Raw genomic sequence first — 18651 nt, 5'->3', positions numbered from 1 at the left:
GCCCCACAAGATATGGAATTGTATCAGCACGCATTGTGGTGCACTGCAACACAGGTCCACTGCCTTAAGGCATTGGAATGCCATTTACCAACATGTGGAAGGTGCGTCACCCCAACAAAAAGGTGTAAAGTCTTAAACAAAAAAAAACCCCAAACAACATTTTCAGGTTTGATTTGAGTGTACAGCTGATGTTATAAGCTTGTAGGGGTTAAAGCTGAAAAAAGAAAAAAAAAAAAGTTGGTGCCGCATTTAAAAACATACAAAATGTGGGTAGAAAAATGATACACAAGATCATACATAAATATGAATATAATTATTTATTGCATTTACTGTTTGAGCTGCCAAAAGTTAACAAGCTTGGTAGGTTTAATGTTAAAACATATATAAAAAAAAAAGACCTTGACAAACAGTCTGAAAGTTCTACTATACCCGCATATGAAAATAATTACAAAGACTAAAATATATATAAAAGTTTTCCACAAGGAAGGTTGTACACTATTTACACAGAAATTCCCATTTCTCAGTTCTGGATCCTCAGAGGAAGTTTGGATCTCGGGACAGATGGTTCTTCTTCTGAAACTTTGGACCTCTCCAAAATGCTCCCATTTGCTTTGTTCTCTTTTTCTTTCCTGTGTCCTTTCTTTTGCTATTCAACAAAGTGAGCGGTGGGGGAAAGAAATCGTGTCAGATTATGTTATTCTGTTACAAAAGTTTTTATTGGGGAATACAAAGGAAATACAAGATGGGCAAAAATCTCCATACAACAAAAAGAAACAGAATATGGTTAAGTGTCAACATGAACATTAGCGATGGTGTAGGCATACAGCATAAATAAAAAACATTATCCTGGCTGGTATCAAGAAGGAATTGCACGCCCCCACCGGCACCATATCACCCCCCTTACTATTGTAGGTCTTAAGAGGCTGATACGGGGACTATTGACAGAAGGACACAACCTTACAACTGTCTGGCCCAATCCTGGGATTGCTAAAACACAAAATAAAAAACCCAAAAAGCGCAAGGATAACCATGCTCGGTACACAACAGATTCAATGGAGTGCATGACCAAACCCAGTGGGATGCAAAGTCCCAATGGGGATCGTCACACTGTTGAAGCAAGGCAAAATTCTCCAGTGATGACATCAGTGCGAGAAGAAAAAGAAAAAAGAAAAGCGAGGGACCTGTTTAAACTTAAGCGGATTATGAAAAAGAAAGTCAAATGTGCAACAAACATACAAACTCCATGCAATAAGAGTCCCCGGTGTGAGGTCAACCTAGGACCATCAGCATTGCAAGTCAAGCATCTTGTCAAATAGGCCAATACTACTCCATAAACTGCAGTGATGGGTAGTTCACCTGTTTTTTGGAGATCATACGGTATACCCATTAAGATTTAAATTCCTTCTTTGTTAGGCAACCCCGAATGGAAACAGCAATACGATCCTCATCTGTATCACCTCAGCCATCACAGTCCTGCTGCTTTTACAAATGACCTAATAAAAAAGGAGTTTCAATCTTTCTTCTTCCCCACTCCTGGAGTAAAAACACATCTCTGCTGCTCATTATGTGACCTGGAGAGCGGTGATGGATGTCACATTGGCAGCAGAGCAGTAACAATGCTTTTACTGCCGGATATAGAACCCATCAAATCTGGAGCACAAGAAAAATGTTGCCGTTTCCAGCAACTAGGGATTTATCTAAAGCTATCCATCACCTCAATCTTACATTCATACTTGCAGCGTGCGGCTTTACGTTTTTTTGTGCATCACTCCTACAGCAGCCCATTCATTTCAATCAGCTGTCCTACATGCGGCAAAGAAGTTCATGTACCTTTTTTAAGTTTGAGTTAGACACGTTTATTTAAACTCCTGTTTTTACACACACAAAAGATGCGTTTTGTGCAGCAATAACAAATGGCACGGCAAATGCAATGCTCATTTTTTGCTTGTTTTGAGAACCTTGCGACTTGGCATTTGTTCACACTCATGTAGCATGTAAATGACTGCAAAGATTTCTTATACAGCCCCGCAGCCTTTACAGAAATCACTCAGCTCCCCCATCCTAAAATGAAGATGAGGGGGGTGTCTTCAGGGGAACCAGACACCCCACAAATAAAAAAATGGTTATTAGATCATTGTAAATTATGTAGTGAGTGTAGTGTTGGGTGTTTCATTAGACAATTGGTCATTGCACAAGCTGACATTTTGGAATCTGGGTCGTTGAAATCAGTCACTAGCGTCCTATACATTTCAGTGACTTTGGTGAGTGATAGTTCTGTAATTTCTATAGCAGGGTTTCTGGGTCAGTCAACCAGATGTGGCCATTACAAGGAAGTGGAGAGGGGGGCGGTTAACTGTCTTCCACCTTGGGAAGCAAACACACTTTTCCAGTAGATTCCCTGAAGCTAGAAGTCCAATGATGGAAATCTTTGGTTTAGGCAGGCTATCTGAAATGCTGCTAGAATTTAGGAATTGATTTTACCTGGAAGAAGGGGACACCACCGTTTTCTTGGCAAAGAACGTTGACATCTACAATGGATTTCTCACTCATAATGCTGTCATTAACGGCCAGTGGCTCATCTTCCAGAGAATCCTGATGAAAAAAAAAAAATAGAATTTAGGACCCGATTTAATATCGAGTAGGCATTTAGGAGAAGGGAACCTGTGTTTAAGCATCAAATCATTTGACGAACCATTATTTTGTTAAAATTCACCTGCACAAGACTGGAAACTTTATGGGCACACAAATGCATTTCAGTTAACGGCATAAGCAATAGAGATCTTAGAGATCCTGTCATTGTGCTGCCCATAGAGGGCAATGTTACAGTCTCTGCCAAGGGCTCCCATGACCCTCCTCATCACCTAGCCTGTGCTTTTATGCCGCTCCCTAACACAGTGAAAACACCTGGCACATCCAGGTATGAGGAGCATGCATGCTTCAGTGCGATAGTGACCAGGGCTAGGAGCCAATCACTAAGCCCAAGCACTCTCCCATGACCTACGGATTGCGGTCACTGCTTCCCTGCATGGGCAAGGTGACCAGATCTCTTTAAAGAGGTACATAAAAAGCAAAAATACATTTTTGAAGGGAAAATTTAAACAACTCTTACTAATGCTCCAGCCAAGGGGGGTGGAAGAAACGAACATTATATTTAGACAGTATCTACAGTTGTAAGTATCATGCAAGCTAAAATCGGTCATAATCCAGCTATATCAATGAAACAAAGGAAATACATTGGTACTTTAAACTCTTCCTTGGTTAAAATGTACAAATATAATTAGATGTCCAATATGCCAGGAGTCAGAAAAGCTGGTTTAAATAGCGATATACCTGATCCACAGGCTCCTCTGGTATGGACATGACGCTGGTAATCGCAACCTGAAACTCCTCTTGTGTCTTTTTGTGCTGCTCCAGAAGAACATCCCTGGGTGCACTCTTTAAGAGCATAGAGGGGTAAACGTATTTCTTCCTCTGGGGTGTTGTACCTGGAAATCACAAAAATATGTCCATTAACCTCCTGTAAGAACTAAGATTTCAGATTTGCAGTCAAATAGTGACTACATACATCCTGTATTTAATCTTACTAATACAAAGAGTTAAAGTTGAACTCTGGGATAAGCAATATTGTCTAACTACAAGTGTTGTTACTCGAATCTTTGTGAGCTTTGTGCATTTCTTCAAGATCTGTGCAGTAATCCTATGTGACACTCTTTGCAGAGTAATACAGACCAGTCTCTACTGTTCTCCTTGTGCAGGGTAACTGGTCTGGTCTCCGCCCCCTCCGGTAGAACTGCACGCAGCATGTAGCGGGTGAGGCCTGCTTGGTCCCTCCCACAGCTCTGCACAGGCTATGTACAGCACAGTGATGATGTCACTGCTACATATAGAAGGGAATATCTGGACTTGCAAAAACATTTGATGCACACAACATCCTTTGTAGCCATTGAGAAATATTTAAAATGAGGACGTTTTTGATCCTAGAATTAGCTGGGAAATTAAAAAAAGAAAAGCCTAATTCACGGCCAGGCATGCACATCAGGTGTATAGATCAGAAGTACCTTGGTTTCTGATTGGCCAGGCTACCTCTGACCATGAGCCCACCCCTCGGACAAAGGGCTGAAAGGACAAAGCATTGCACCAGCTGGGAAGCTGGTGCACTTAAAGCAGAACTACAACCTCCCATCCCTTATAGCCAAGGAAGGTACCATCTTGGCCTCTATTTGGATTGCAGCTGCCACAGCTGCACAAATCGGCTATGACAGCAGCAACTAAGGTCATGAAAGTTTGGTGGAGATCTGAAATTAGGACACTGGCAACCTTGACAGTTGGCATGCCTTAAATTTTGGTTCTTTTGGCAGACTTTAGATTGGTAAAGAACGCTCCCCTTTAATAAAAAATTATTTTTTACCTGGAAGCATGTAGAGATTTAGAACAAAAAGGTATAAACACAAAACAATGTTGTGTTTATACCTCCCATCCCATATTCTACCACTATATAGCTACCGGGTGCTTAGTCTCGGTTCGTTTCAGTCCCATATATCTATGCAGTACCATATGGCCTGCCAACCAAGCACTAAATCAGATTAAGAATATCACCATGTTCCCTGGCAGAATATTTGCATGCAGCAGACCCAAATGGGTTCCAGTCCTGCCCCTCCATTCCCCTACCCCAGGTGCTGCTGTATGGAAGATTGCAAGAGGCCAAAATTAAAAAAAGTAAAGTTATTACACTACATGCATATTGACAAAATGAACACAGAGCTAGATTTGTCATTTATATTGGCCCGTAGTTTACTTTTAAAAGACTAAAGGGCCACTTATTTGATATCACAACTAAATCTGTCCAATTGTCTCTACATATCAAGCAACTGCCATTTGATAAAAGCACCAAAAACAAATTAGAAATTAAAATTGGACTGCAAAAATACATCCTAATACTCACCAGTAGGAACATCATTCCTTAGCTCATGTGTAAGGTAGGAGTGAACTTTCCCGAGTCCATCTTGTGCTTGTTCACACAGTTCCAGCTTCTGCTCCACAACGGACTGCTTGTCATCATTAACTTGTTCCACCAGTCTGGATAAACCTTTCTCCTCAGACACCCGCTGCTGGTTGACCATACCCGTAATATTCTCCATCGAGGATTCACAGAAGCTTCCCACATCCTGCACATCACAAGAACAGTTCTACCTTAGCACAATATCTAGTTTTAGGCATTTAAAATTGAATGACCATTCACTATCTAAATGGCTGGCTTATTTTGACATTATCCAGAAACGTGGTATTCAGACAATACTTTTGGGATCCTTCACGGCTGCGGCGCAAATGATCAGGCATTGGCCCACTATCTGCTTACGTTGGGTTACAAGAGCACATTAGCAAATGTACTCCTGTGACCCAGAAGACAAATAAAGCCAAAAATAAGGGTATGGCTCTACTTGTTCTTTAATTGGCAAATGCAGCATACTTCTGACATCCGTTTGAGATGCTTCCGAGACCAGAATTAACTGCTTTAGCAGCTTTTACATTCCCACAGACTTATAGCCAGAAAAGTCCTGAAGCGGACAAAAGCCTGTTGACCAGGACCTTTATAATGCTTAGAGGTTCCTACATCAAGCAGGGGGAAGCAGGACAGGGTCCAGTCCTGGGGGCCTCAGGAGTGGATCCTTTAAGGGAAGAAAGGAACCAGATCCTGGCCTTTCAAACAACATAGGGAAAAACACCCCTCCGCTCTACAGCAAGGCCAGAAGGGAGGGAAAACACCTTCAACAGCAGAGCCGCACAGAGGGGGATCCGTGACCTCAAGGCCAACCGGTCAGGAAGAAAAAGAACAAACGTGACGTGGTCCTGGACGGTAGGAAACACAATCTAAACTGAGGTACGAGGGGAAGGGGAGGGGCTTTTAACTGTTTTGCTAATTGTGTTTCCTGTAGAAGGTGGAACCAATCATCTCTCAGGTTGCTGTCCTGGAAGATGATTGGGGAAATGTTTTTATATATGGGAGGGGCCAGACCACTGGGCTAAACCCCACTTCTTCTATCCACACCCTGTCCAGTGAGAGCACCTGCAGGCACTTTGGAAGGTGGGCAGAGAAGTCTGGCACCTAGTAACATGCAAATAAAAATCAGGCACATATAAAAAGGAAGGTCTTCAGAAGAAGAAAAGATGACCAAGTCATCTATGACTGAGCATAGTTCAACAGGCATCCAGTAAATACGGCAATTTTGAAACAAATGCTTTACCTTTTGGAAACTTTGGAGCTGTATCTTGGCAAGCTGGAAATAGGCTTCCTGCTGTTGAGCAGCAGATGCCATTGCCTTGGTGGTAACATCACACCACTCTTCTGTGTCTTTTGATATAGCAGTAATACTGGAGCTGAGCTTCTCGCACTGTCTGCTGGACTCCTCTACGCTGCTTATGTTGGATCCTGCCTGCTGCCGGATCTCACCCTCTATGGCTGCACACTGGTCCACAAATGTACTGTGGTGGGTGGAAGTTTGTTCAATGGCTTCACATGTAACACTGCAAGCGGAACAATGATAAATGAGAATATGAAGACAGAACTATTATGGTGTATGGTTCTGGATTATTTCCAGGTTATTACAATAAAGCCCATATCACAAAACTTAATTACGCCTTGTTGATTTAACTAGTCAGGGTTATAATGGGAAACACAGAAGATCCAATACGGGCAGACATGTTATCCCATTACATTTGACACAAGGGCACTCCAATGCTGTCCAGACAAAAAAAGCAACAAGATGCAGCTTATTCATTCACTTTAGTCCACAGTAACCCCCGATTTTAGATAAAACAATCTTACAATTAATTCAGTCATTGAGCCGACAGGCCTCATTTTCTTGAAACAAACCAGCGCAAGCAACCTGAATAATCAAAAGAACTGTATTACAACTACCACTGCCATGTAAACACCACTAAAAAGGTACGTACTTATCCAGATCTTCCCGCAGTAATCCTGTAGATTTCTGTAACTTTTCTTCTTTACTCAGAAGTCCTTGGAAGGTTTGAGAAAATAAGCTCAACTGATTTTGCATGGAACTTATGAGTTTATTTACTTCCTGCATTAAAAGAAGCAAAAACAAAATAAGGCGGTGTCAGAGTCTCAAAGGAAAGCAGGATAAGATTTAATTTCTTCATACAGTTAAGCACAAGACATCCAGATTGACACCTGTTGTGTTACGCGCACTAGAAAAGAAGAGTCTCACAAATCGCTGATCACAAAAACGGTTTGGGAAAAATGAAGGCCGACAATTGGATCGCTAATGGTTACCTCCACTCACCTGACAGAAATTAGACTCATAAGAAGGTTAAACAATAAGTGCAATTTAAAACATCCCCCATGTCCTGAGCAAACAGATTCCATCCTCTTCCTCCACAGATGTATTCTTACGTCGATTCAACTCCTTCAAGCTCTAGGGATTGTTTACATCCCGTGTCCCAAGCCTTCTCCATCTTGGCCACGCCTGCACAGTAGAACCCCAGACTTCTTTTGGGCTTGTCTACCTCCCTCTCCCGGCCAAGAGACGAGCCCTATAGACTTCTATGGGACTCTATTGCGCAGGCAGGAAAGAAAGGACCTAAGGTGCAGGGTGTCAGAGGGCATTGAATCTTGGCCAGTTTGCTTCTGTGGAGGAAGGTGGGAAATGGCAAAAAGTAGAGTGCACTTTGTCTGAAAGGGATTCTTTAACGTGACACTAAACTCAGGTGTTTAAATATTAACTAAATTCAAGTATCCTAACCATTAACATAAAATGTATTTTATTTGTGCATCACCATAGACCCTCAAATTATCCCTGAACTGGTGCAGACACTGTCCTTTATTCTGGAGGGTGGCTACGTTTGTTCCCCATGGACCCTGTGTGTGTTGTAAATTAGCCACCACTCCAAGATGACTCCCATGATTAACCATAATTTCAATGCAAACTAAACGTGAGATTGTAGTCCATCATGGGAGTAAGCTTGGAGCGGTGGCTACTTTACAACACACGCAGGAACCATAAGTAGCTACCCTCCAGAAGGAAGGACAGCGTCGGCACCAATTCAGAAATGATTTGAGGATCTACAGCCGAGCGATACACAAATAAAATACATTTCTGTTAATAGTTAGGGTACTTGAATGTATTTTTCAGATTTAACGCCTGAGTTTAGAGTCACTTTAAGTCAATAAAACAGTTTTTTTTGGTGTTCAGATTACCATGGGGTGCTAAACAGGACCAGCGAGAACTAGAAGACTGATTTGCTATAAGCATTATAAAACTCCCTCTTTGAATCTCCCCTAAAAATTCTCGACTCTTGATAAATCAACTACACATAAGAGGACAGCCAGGGAAGCTAGCATTTTCACAACAGGCCACATTTTAGGGTTCTCACAGATATCTTAGTTGCTACAATGGCATTCTCTGGACAGAAAAGATGTCTGGGCTGTACCTCTGAATGCAACGTCTGAGCAGCCTGGATCTCCTCTCTCAAACACTGGGACTCTGACTGAATACTGGACAGAGCGGATGTGGAATCCAGACGCAACTTGTGCAGCATCATAGAATGATCGGTGAAAAATCGTTTCATGTCTTCTTTATGGGCGGCCACCTGAAGGCAAATCACACCATTATTTAGCAAGATTACAGCACATCCAAAAAGAATTTAGTACTATGACCCGAATTACAACCCTTTTCACAATTGCTCACTTAGTAACAGTTTAAATCTATAACCAGTGTATCTATGCCAACTAAGTTTAGAGGAGCTGGACTAAAATAAATACTTGATTGAGGGTTATTGTAAATCTTTGCCATAGTGTCCATTGTCCAATGGCTTAGTGGTTAGCACCTTTGCCTTGCAGCACTGGTATCCTTGCTTGATGCCCAACCAGGACATTATCTACATGGAGTTTGCATGGGTTTTCGCCATGTATCTGGTTACCTCCCACACTCCCAAATCATGCTGGGGAGGTTAATCGACTCCGGTCTTAAACTGGCCCTAGTATGTGTGTGCATGGATGTATGCGTGTGACGTAGGGACCTTCGATTGTAATCGCCTTGAGGGTAAATGGACTGATGTGAATGTACATTATGTAAAAGTGCTGCATAAATGGTCAATGCTATATACTTAGAATAAATATTAAAGTCAAGCTGTGGTTTGTCCATGCAGTGCAAAGCAACAGATTTTTTTTCCCTTTTTAAAAGTAAGTTTCCTTACCTTTTTGTCCCCACCCACCGAACTAGATCTAGCCCCTTCTCCACTGCTGGGCTAATGCATTCTGGCACCCACCAATGTCAGAATACCTGCACAGTCACTGGGCAATACATTTTCCACCAGTCTCCCTTAAAACTTGACTGCAGGGCCACCACAGCTTGAATTTCGATAAGATTTAGCAGGAATTAGCCATAATTTGTGCTGTGGGTGGCCAGCTTGACAGTGATAATCAGAGAGAACTTACCTTGTCTGCAACACTGAAGAAAGTTTGTAAGCATTGACTCAAGTTAGAATTCAGATGTAAAACGGAGGTTACAACTGGCAGCAAGTCTGTTGTGAGGGCTTTCTGGAGAGTGAAACGGAATTCAGCCTGGCAGGGAAAGACAGAAGATGACACCATTTTCATAAAGCAGGCATAAATCACATCATGACTGAGGACAACAGATCACTTAAAGTAGTATTAAACTCCCAAAACCTTTTTAATAATGACTCTGGATCAAATATGCATTGCCCAGCAAAGTACGGTATTACTTTACATTTTTGCCTAAAGACTTGAGTCATCATGTTTCCAAACAACTCCCAACTCTGTTCCACTTCCCTGAACTTCCTGTCCAGTACACGATCACAAGGGAGAGCAGAGTCTCCAGCAGCCATTTACTAGCTTGGAGAAGTGTCTTGCTTTGCTGTGCCTGTGTGTTTGTGCAGAAACACACAGCTTACTAGCACACACCTGGGTGGCTCCATAAGATCCTGCAAGGGTAAGGAGCCACCCTAAATCAGGACATCAGTGCCAGTGCTCAGCCGATTCTGCAAGTAACAAATTCAAGGAGCAACATCCATAATAAGTGATTTAATCAGCAGTGAATATCTACGGAAGAACATTCATGCTAGTCCAGCTAACCTACACATGGCCGGTAGTATTTTGTGCCTTCATACCTTAAACATATTTCCAAAGGGTATGTGTAGGAAAACATTTTCCCCAATTTGTAGTTAAGGGTTACGTTTTCATTGTGGTCTGTGTCCGGTTTATGTTTTCTTGTCACTGATCGGAGACAAAATTAAAATCCAAAATTCTGAGTTGTCACCAGGACATGGAATCTTCCAGGGGACCCTTGTGCTGGTGACAACCATCTAAGAGGGGAATTCAACTTACCTTAGAGAGATCTTCTCTTATTATCTGTGCCTCCAGGATAGGAAGTGCAGGAAAAAAAATCGCCCCAACTAGAAACAGACAAGGGTTTAACCCTTCCCAGTATATAAAACGTTTGGGCTTTCATACACTTGAATGGGCATTTTGGCCAGTGTAAAGCTGAATGCTGAGCAGAATAAATTGACCATGCCATGGAGCTCCCCTGCACTGAAAACTTTAAAAAGCTCAATTTGTTGTGGGGGGGTGGGGGGGTAGGAGGAGGAGGACACGACAAAAACCCCCACAACAAACCATATACTTAGTCTATATCTCGCTCCTGCAGGTTTTCTCCTAAGTGCACAACCAGCTTCCCAAATCTGCTGTTCTTATTGAATGCAAACATTCTTACATCACATGCATGCAGGACCAGCAGGCCTGCATTGCAAGAGAAGAAACCAAGGAGCAGCAAAGAAGACAACGACTGCTAGGTAGGAATTTATGAATAAGGTAAGTAGATTTGGTCTTTTAGCTTTCCCTAGATGAAATGCATCTAACCCTTGAATTGGATGCAGGGAAGCACTACTGAAAGGGACTTTTAAAAATGTTTCTAAGAGTTAAGCTTTAAAAAGGTAAGAAAAATAGGTTCCATGGCTGCAATAAGCAGGAGGATGTGCTACCAAACAATATAATTAAGTACATCCTTTTTTAGAAGTAGGTTTCAAATTTCCCAGGCCAATAACTGTTTAGGATGCCGTCACAACAGCAGGAAGGCAAGGGCCTGTTAAGTTAGCTCAGTGATAAGGTTCCAAACTTTTGAAAAAAAAAAAAAAAAAAAAATAGGGGAGGACCAAAAGATCTCTCCCAACTCACCATCCGCTTTTGCAGATCATCCCTTGCTTGGGACGACAGACCCTCCTGCTTTAATATTTCTTCAGTACTCTGAGTCACTTGTACTGACACCGTTTCAGCAATAGCAGCAAAGGACGTGGACACAGCAGAGGTGGTGGTGTTTGATGCAGAAGACAGCGCAGCCAAGTGAGAGTCTGCCAAAAACAAAATGTACGTATAAAATTAAAATTGCAAACATGTCTTTTTTAAATTTCAAATACGTTAGACATTTTTGTGGAATAAAAAAACAAAATCGTAGGCAGATTGTTACCTATAGAGCCGATATAGAAATCCTGCATTCCCTGCTGCTTTACACTGTAATCTTCCACAGATTTCTGGATTTTATGAAACATTCTATCCATCTGCTCTGCAAAGCTCTCATGGACCACAGCATTATGTTGGTCCACAGCCTTTTTACGATCCAGTTTGGCATGGAGGCCAGATACATCTTCGGTGGTTTCCTGGACTGTGACAAGTAACTAAAAACAAAAGAAAAAAAAAATGCCTTTATAGGTTTTAATCATTTTTAGCATTGTATACAATTTAGGTTTTTGTTTTTTTATTGAACACACTACAAAAAACAGTGTTATATTGTAACAAGGCAATTTATAAAGTCCATGCTGAATTTCAGGAAAATTCTAAGCTCAAGCCATTAACACCTGTTCCATATTTGAGGTCCTGGTAAATGGTCAAAGCTTCCAAAGAATATATATAAAATTTTTCTAAAGTACATCCAGAGGATAGGAAAGAACCAAACTTCAAACATGTCTGAGCAGAAGTGGGCAGCTAGATGATATAATGCCGACAAGCTGACTGTACACCTCCCAGAACTGCCCTGGTTTGTTCTCCAGCCAGCAAATGAACACTTCTTCGGGGTGGTTCCTTCAACACATATGCGAGTATAGAGCTGCACGGGGGTCACGTGTAGCCCTCAACAGTGTCTTATGTTTAAAATGTAAAGTCATGGCATTTATGGATCACAATCCAAACAAACTTACAACAGGCAGAATTACTTGAAGGAAGAGATCTTAACTGACATAGATGGCAGCACTGTGCCAGAAGACTCTCCCAAATCTGCATTTTATTCAAAAGAAATCTTTTTTTTTTTTAAAAAGCAATTTTAAAGGCTAGAAATATGGGATCTTTCAGAGCAAATGTGTTTCTCAAGGTTCAGGCTCTGGGGCTGTCATCCTGACTTCACTACATAAAGTGTAAAAAGCAAGCTGCCATTGCAGTTTAAAAATTCTCATACCATACCTTATCTAGTCTGTTATTTACTAGGTAAAGTGACAGTAAACTGAGGAGTTAAATCTTCAAAATCAAGTAACCTAGCTATTACCACAACTGGACCTTATGTGTGCATCACTCGGTTGTAGCACCTCAAATCATCTCTGAACTGTGCTGACACTGTCCTTCCTTTAGAAGGGTGGTTAATCTGAGCCGACCTGTGACAATTAAACTGTCACCAGTCGGCTCAGTAGATCTGGAAGTGAGCGAACCCATACCGTCGCTCGCTCACTTCTCGATCTATCCCTGCAGAAAGCTGTGACTGTTACTCACAGCTCCCTGCAGGGAATCCCACCCCCCCTCCCATGTCCGATCCTCCAGCGCTGACTGGACGGGGGAGGGGGCTGGCACAGCCTCTGGATAGGCAGAGCCAGCTGTCAATCCCTCAGCTGCGTGGATCTCGACAGCAATGTCTGGATACATTCCGGCTGCGGCGTCTCGGTATACTGCGAGCTGTAGCTCGCGGAATACTGAGCTTTGGCTCACGGGAGAAAGCTAGTTTGCGTTCTCCCGTGACCCTTAGGAGAACTATGGGGGAAAAGCCCTGACCCTATAGTCCTCCTTTAACTCCTGAGTTTAGTATCACTTTAAGCCACAATGATGATTCCCCAGAGCCGACTGCTTTAAAAAGGAGAACTATGAGGTGAGTAATTGTCACTCATTCTCAATAGTTAAGAGCCGACGTGCAACATTGAAACTGTCACACGTCGGGTCTATAGATCAGGAGGTGAGAGAACACATACGGTCGCACGCTCACTTTGCGATCATCTCCCTGCAGAGAGTGGTGATCATCAGTCACCACTCCCCGCAGGGATTCCCCCCTCCTGACTGGAGGAACGGACGGGGAGGGCACAGTTGGCTCTGCCTCTAGATAGACAGAGCAAGCTGTCATCAGCCAGCTGGGTGGATCTCAACAGCATTGTCGGGATTCGTCCTGGCTGCGGCGCTCTCAGTATATAGCGAGCTATATCCCGCTATATACCGAGCTTTGGGTCACAGGAGGTTAGTATATTCTCTCCCGTGATCCTAAAGAGTACTACGGAATAAAAAAAGGTTACACCATAGTTCTCTTTTAAATCAAGTAAATAATGGCATGAAATCTTTGTACGATTAAATCTCCCTTTGGATCGTGACCGACTGTTGAACCATTTACTCTTCATACGTCACACTAGACATGCCCTCAGCAGATGTTCAACTTATGGTCTCAGACTGGTAGACATTAGGCCCAACTCATAGTAAAACAGACAAGGTATATTCCAACTTGATCATACTAAAAAGTATACTATTGATCAGACACATTGAAGAGAAGAATTCTGTATTTCCATAAAGGAATAGTCGAAGTAAAGGTATCCCCAATATTAGGTCTGGAGTGACCAGCGGGTCAACAAACCAAAAGCCCAATAACGTGCAAATGTTTCCTTGAAAGCGATCATAGCAGGGAATATCCATTATAATACTTGTGCCAGGTCACGGCCACAAACTATTCAAAGTATGTCAGTGAACATTTTCAGGAATATAAATGGCAGCCTTCATGTTTTTTGCTTGGCATGGTTACTTCAATTCATTCCTCCCCCACATGTAATATACTCTACAATAAAATACTAAGAATATGTGTAGAGAAGTTGCCTATAACAGCCAGGTAGTTTCCTTCATGATTTTGAAAAAAGGCAGAATCTAAACTCAACAGTAAACTCAAGCTTTCTGTATAAGCAAATATCATAAGGTTTACACTACAGAAAACAAATGCTGAATTCTAGCAAGACAGGACATGGAGATTACTAAAATAAGAAACTACTACAGAATCCAGCACAGGTAATTATGTGAACACAAGACCGGTCATGGTAATATTTGCAGGCAAACAAGTCATTGCAATACCTTGTTAGCAGTATTATGAAGCTTCTTCTCTGTGGTCTCCAGAACGGACACCACAAACTCCTCCTGGGACAGCCGCAACTTAGAATCCTGCAAGTTCTTCTGGGTTTCCTCCAGTTCCTTCTTCTTATACTGCAGGACTGTGCTACACTCCTCTAACTCCTTCTTACTCTCAGAGAACAGCTCAGTCACCTGCCAGAGTATAAAGTCAATAAATATAAATTTTAGTAATTCAAGAATCACTGCGCTAGGTGTGAAAACTAAATAACTAAATAATTAGTTCGACCAGCCGCAACTATGCGTGTGGGTGAACTTATTAAATCGCAAGTGAGTTGCGCTCGGTCTCGACAAATAATAAAATATGTGCACTCTATACGACGTGAAGAAGTTACTAAGTTCAGATTCTACTGTGAAAAAATTATAAATCTCGATAGTCACTACCTCGGTAATAATTTATATATACACGACCAATCTGTGACACCGAGTCATTTATATTTGGATTGGTGTCTTTGAATAGATTGTCACATCATTAAGAGGTTTTGTTTGGACAAACCATGTACGCTTAGTACACAGAAACACCTAATCAATACACCGGCTGGTGATTGAAAACCCTTTTCCCACACCTGATTGTTGTATTGCACAATTATTACCGAGGTAGTGACTATCGAGATTTATAATTTTTTCACAGTAGAATCTGAACTTAGTAACTTCTTCACGTCCTATAGAGTGCACATATTTTATTTTATTTATTTGTCGAGACCGAGCGCAACTCACTTGCGATATAATATAAATTTTAGGTTGATTGTTGCTCTAAGTTTACTTTTCTGACCATGTTTTAAATTTTGGGTGCAACATGGTCACTTGTTCTTGGAACCCTGACGAAGTCAGAGTAAGGATGAAACATGGCATCACGTATACTCTGCTCCTCATCACCATGTGGTGTTGGATGATGGTGTGCAAACACTCGGATGTCTGATTTCCTTTATGCGGGGGAGCAACTGGGACTGCAATCACCTGAATTGAATGTGCAAGAGGTGGAGAACCGCACAAATATTCCAGGTGATGTAGCTGTACGAAACCCCCCACCCCTTCCCAAGTAGCAAATGGAATACAGCTCCCGATACATCTTTCATGAACCCTGTATGCATTATTGGAGAATGCACAAAGTTGGGAGTTCCTATTCTAGGAAGTAAGCCAGCCTTAAATATGGAGGAACCATTGCCAACTTCCTGAACATTCTCCTAAGCTGACAACTTACAAGTTAGCTGATCAGGAAAATTTAGAAGATTTGTCCCAGGTCAGTGAATCTACATTTTAAAAAAGGACAAAAGGGCTAGCATGATAACCACACAACTAGACTTAGGAAGGAAAAGTCAGAAATGGCAGCTTCCACATGAGGGATTATACTAGTTCATAATGTGTGTTTCAATGTGGCTTGTTAACCCTACACTGCAGCAAACTTATTTTGCAGGTGAACATAAACAAATACCCTCTTGAGCTCCTCCTCCATGGCAGAAATCTTTTCCATGAATTCTGTGATTTGTTCTTCTTGACACACAATTTTTCCCTGAAGCTCTCTGTGTAAAAAAAAATAAAAAAATTATAAAATCAGAATAGTTATGCTCAAATATATAAGTTAACCTAAGCCAACCTGGACAAATCCCAGGAGCCAGGTAGCTGGTGCTCCTTAAAAGATAACTGTGGGGTAAACTTTTCATCCCATAGTTCTCTTAAGGGTTACAGGAGAACATATACTAACCTCCTCCCGTGACCCAAAGCTCAGTATATAGCGTGCTACGGCTCGCTATATACTAAGAGCGCGGCAGCCGGGATGGACCCCGACAATACGGTTGAGATCCACCCAGCTGGCTGATAGAGCCCTCAGTCAATCTAGAGGCAGAGCCAGCTGTGCCCACCCCTCCCCTGTGCATTCCTCCACTCAGCACTGAAAGATCAGATAGTAGGGGGGAAATCCCTGCGTGGAGCAGTTACTGACAGTCGCTGCTCTCTGCAGGGAGATGATCGGGGAGTGAGCGAGCGACTGTATGCGTTTGCTCACTTCCCGATCAATAGAGCCGACATGACACGCTTGTAAAAAAAAACAAACATACTCATAGTTTTCACTGGAGAGGTAGACCCCATTCTTCTCCCTGGCTGTTGCAAGGTCCCTCTTTAACCGTTCAATCTCCTCTGTGTATTCCTGAAGAGAAAGGTGTACGGTCAATACTGCCTTTGTCATTATAAAGATGGTTCCAACACTGCAGTATGTCTAATGGCAGACATTTACCTTGATCAGTGCCCGCTTGGTCAGTTTCTGGTTGACTTCAGGCTTGTTCATGATATTCTTGGCTCGGTTGGCATATTCTAAAGTGCTCACAGTTTCCTGCCATGAAAAACGCACAGTTCTAACACACAAAAGAGGTATTTGGAGCACAAAATTATATATTGCATAAAAGCAAATTTAAAAAGGGTTACATAAATCCAAGTGCAATTTTGTAACTTTTCCATAACAGGTCCTTTATTTCCTCAGCATAGCTGAAGTATTTGAACGGATACTTTGCCATCTTAGCTAAAGCAGCCTTCATCAACCAGCATGCCACAGCACCCTGGGGTGCCTTCTGGCTTTGCAAGGGTTGCCTATACATTTGTACATAGTGTAATTCATTTCCATGGTGAAGGTGAGCTGGGCACCCCAACATTTATTGGAGTACAGAATTCTGCCTCTTGATCTGCTCTACCAACCACACGGTGGATGTGTGTGTGTGTGTGTGTGTGTGTGTGTGTGTGTGTGTGTGTGTGTGTGTGGGCAGGTTGCCTTTTAAAATGCCGGACCCCTATCTAGGATAAAGCTCTAAATAGATGCTCGAGGGAACCACGTCACTCTTAACATTTACCTTTTTTAAAATTTTAGACTGGGGATGCATTGAGATTTTGCATACTTTTAAAAGCTGAAAAAAGTTCAGAAATGTTGGACTAAAGTAATAAACTGCTTTCATTTCATCTGCAGCACTGCTTTCATTTCATCTGCAGCACTAACACATTCCAGTAAATAGAATGCTGTTTCCTGTTGACCCTGCCAGTTTTAAGAGAATGACCCCTCATCTCATGGAGAGAGCCGACAATGCTGCAAGACCACTGCTGAAATGCCTGCAGTGGTATCACCCTCTCAATGCAGCGCTACAATCTTGTGTGGTTACGTTGGCACTATGATGGACAGGCGTGGTCTATCATAGAGAGTGCCAACGTAACCACACAGGAAGCAATGACAGTTGGGCCTGGAGGATAAAAAGCAAATATAGTGGCACCTAAGAGTGCATTTCCCCCCAGACACCAATGTACTCTGGAAAACTGTCCCAGAGCCATCTTGTACAAAGAGGGTGAGGGGGGCAAAAACTGAAAAATTTCCATTTCAAATAATATAAGTGGACATAAAACTTTGATAGAGAGCTTTTCCATGTACTTTGAATATTTATCAGATCACAGCAAATCAAAAACGTACTGGTGTCAAAGTACTTCCATGGTAGAAAACATTGGGAGAAAGCACTAATTACCTCTAGGTTAATGGAGGCCGGAGAGACCGTAGCAATGATTGACGTTTTTGTTCTTCCTCCCAGAGAGTCCTGCAGGATTCTTGTGAGCTTAGATTCCCTGTATGGGATATGCGGAGCTCTCTCTACCAGGGCTGTGATAACCCTGCCCAAAGTTAGCAAAGACTGATTTATATTTCCAGCTTCACGGGCTCTCTTGTCTACAGCTCCAGAGCGGCCTATGTTCTCACTTCCAGCCAAATCAACCTGCAAAAGACATTTATAAAAAGGTTAATAGGGCAATCTAAACTGGCTTCATACAGGATGATCACTGGTGGATGTGATAGACTGAGAACTCAAACCTCTGTCATAACTAAAAGAATAAAGAGACTGTAATGAGGTCCTCCATGTTTAGATAAATAGAAAGAAGACCTTTAACCCCTTCATGACTGAGCTAGTTTTCAGGTTCTGTTCATAAATGACTGACACATTTTTTACATTTTTGCTGTGTGATTCTTCCACAGCAGTAATATACTTTCTTACTAAATGTACACATAAATATTATATATTGTTTTTTAGAGGACAGATAGGGCTATATAATTATATCACATATGTGTACCTAACCCCTCACTTAGTTTGAATAAAATAAAAAAATTGGGAAAAAACTAGAAGAAAAAACACTTTTTTCACAAGTTTTGATTATTTTTTTTTTTAGAATTTTTTTATATTAATTATAGT

At 41.9% G+C, this 18651-nt stretch overlaps 1 protein-coding gene across 1 annotated transcript in view; it reads right to left on the bottom strand.

Moving 5' to 3' along the window:
* Positions 1-328: 328 nt before the first annotated feature.
* KIF11 (kinesin family member 11) overlaps positions 329-18651 on the bottom strand; it is a 35455-nt gene continuing 17132 nt past the window's right edge. The window contains exons 9-23 of the mRNA XM_018558683.1: positions 17938-18180; positions 16674-16769; positions 16498-16586; positions 15876-15963; positions 14390-14578; positions 11499-11706; positions 11210-11382; positions 9455-9580; positions 8449-8607; positions 6952-7079; positions 6243-6522; positions 4943-5165; positions 3331-3485; positions 2482-2592; positions 329-646 (exon numbers count right to left, since the gene is read on the bottom strand). Of these exons, the coding sequence (XP_018414185.1) occupies positions 521-646; positions 2482-2592; positions 3331-3485; positions 4943-5165; positions 6243-6522; positions 6952-7079; positions 8449-8607; positions 9455-9580; positions 11210-11382; positions 11499-11706; positions 14390-14578; positions 15876-15963; positions 16498-16586; positions 16674-16769; positions 17938-18180 (2394 nt within the window). The 3' untranslated portion in view covers positions 329-520. The remainder of the gene's footprint in view (positions 647-2481; positions 2593-3330; positions 3486-4942; positions 5166-6242; positions 6523-6951; positions 7080-8448; positions 8608-9454; positions 9581-11209; positions 11383-11498; positions 11707-14389; positions 14579-15875; positions 15964-16497; positions 16587-16673; positions 16770-17937; positions 18181-18651) is intronic.

This window comes from Nanorana parkeri, unplaced genomic scaffold (assembly GCF_000935625.1).
Source record: "Nanorana parkeri isolate BGI_ZX_2015 unplaced genomic scaffold, ASM93562v1 scaffold353, whole genome shotgun sequence".
NCBI lineage: Eukaryota > Metazoa > Chordata > Amphibia > Anura > Dicroglossidae > Nanorana > Nanorana parkeri.
Note: the sequence above shows the minus strand (reverse complement) of the source record. Positions and strands in the feature narration are given on the sequence as shown.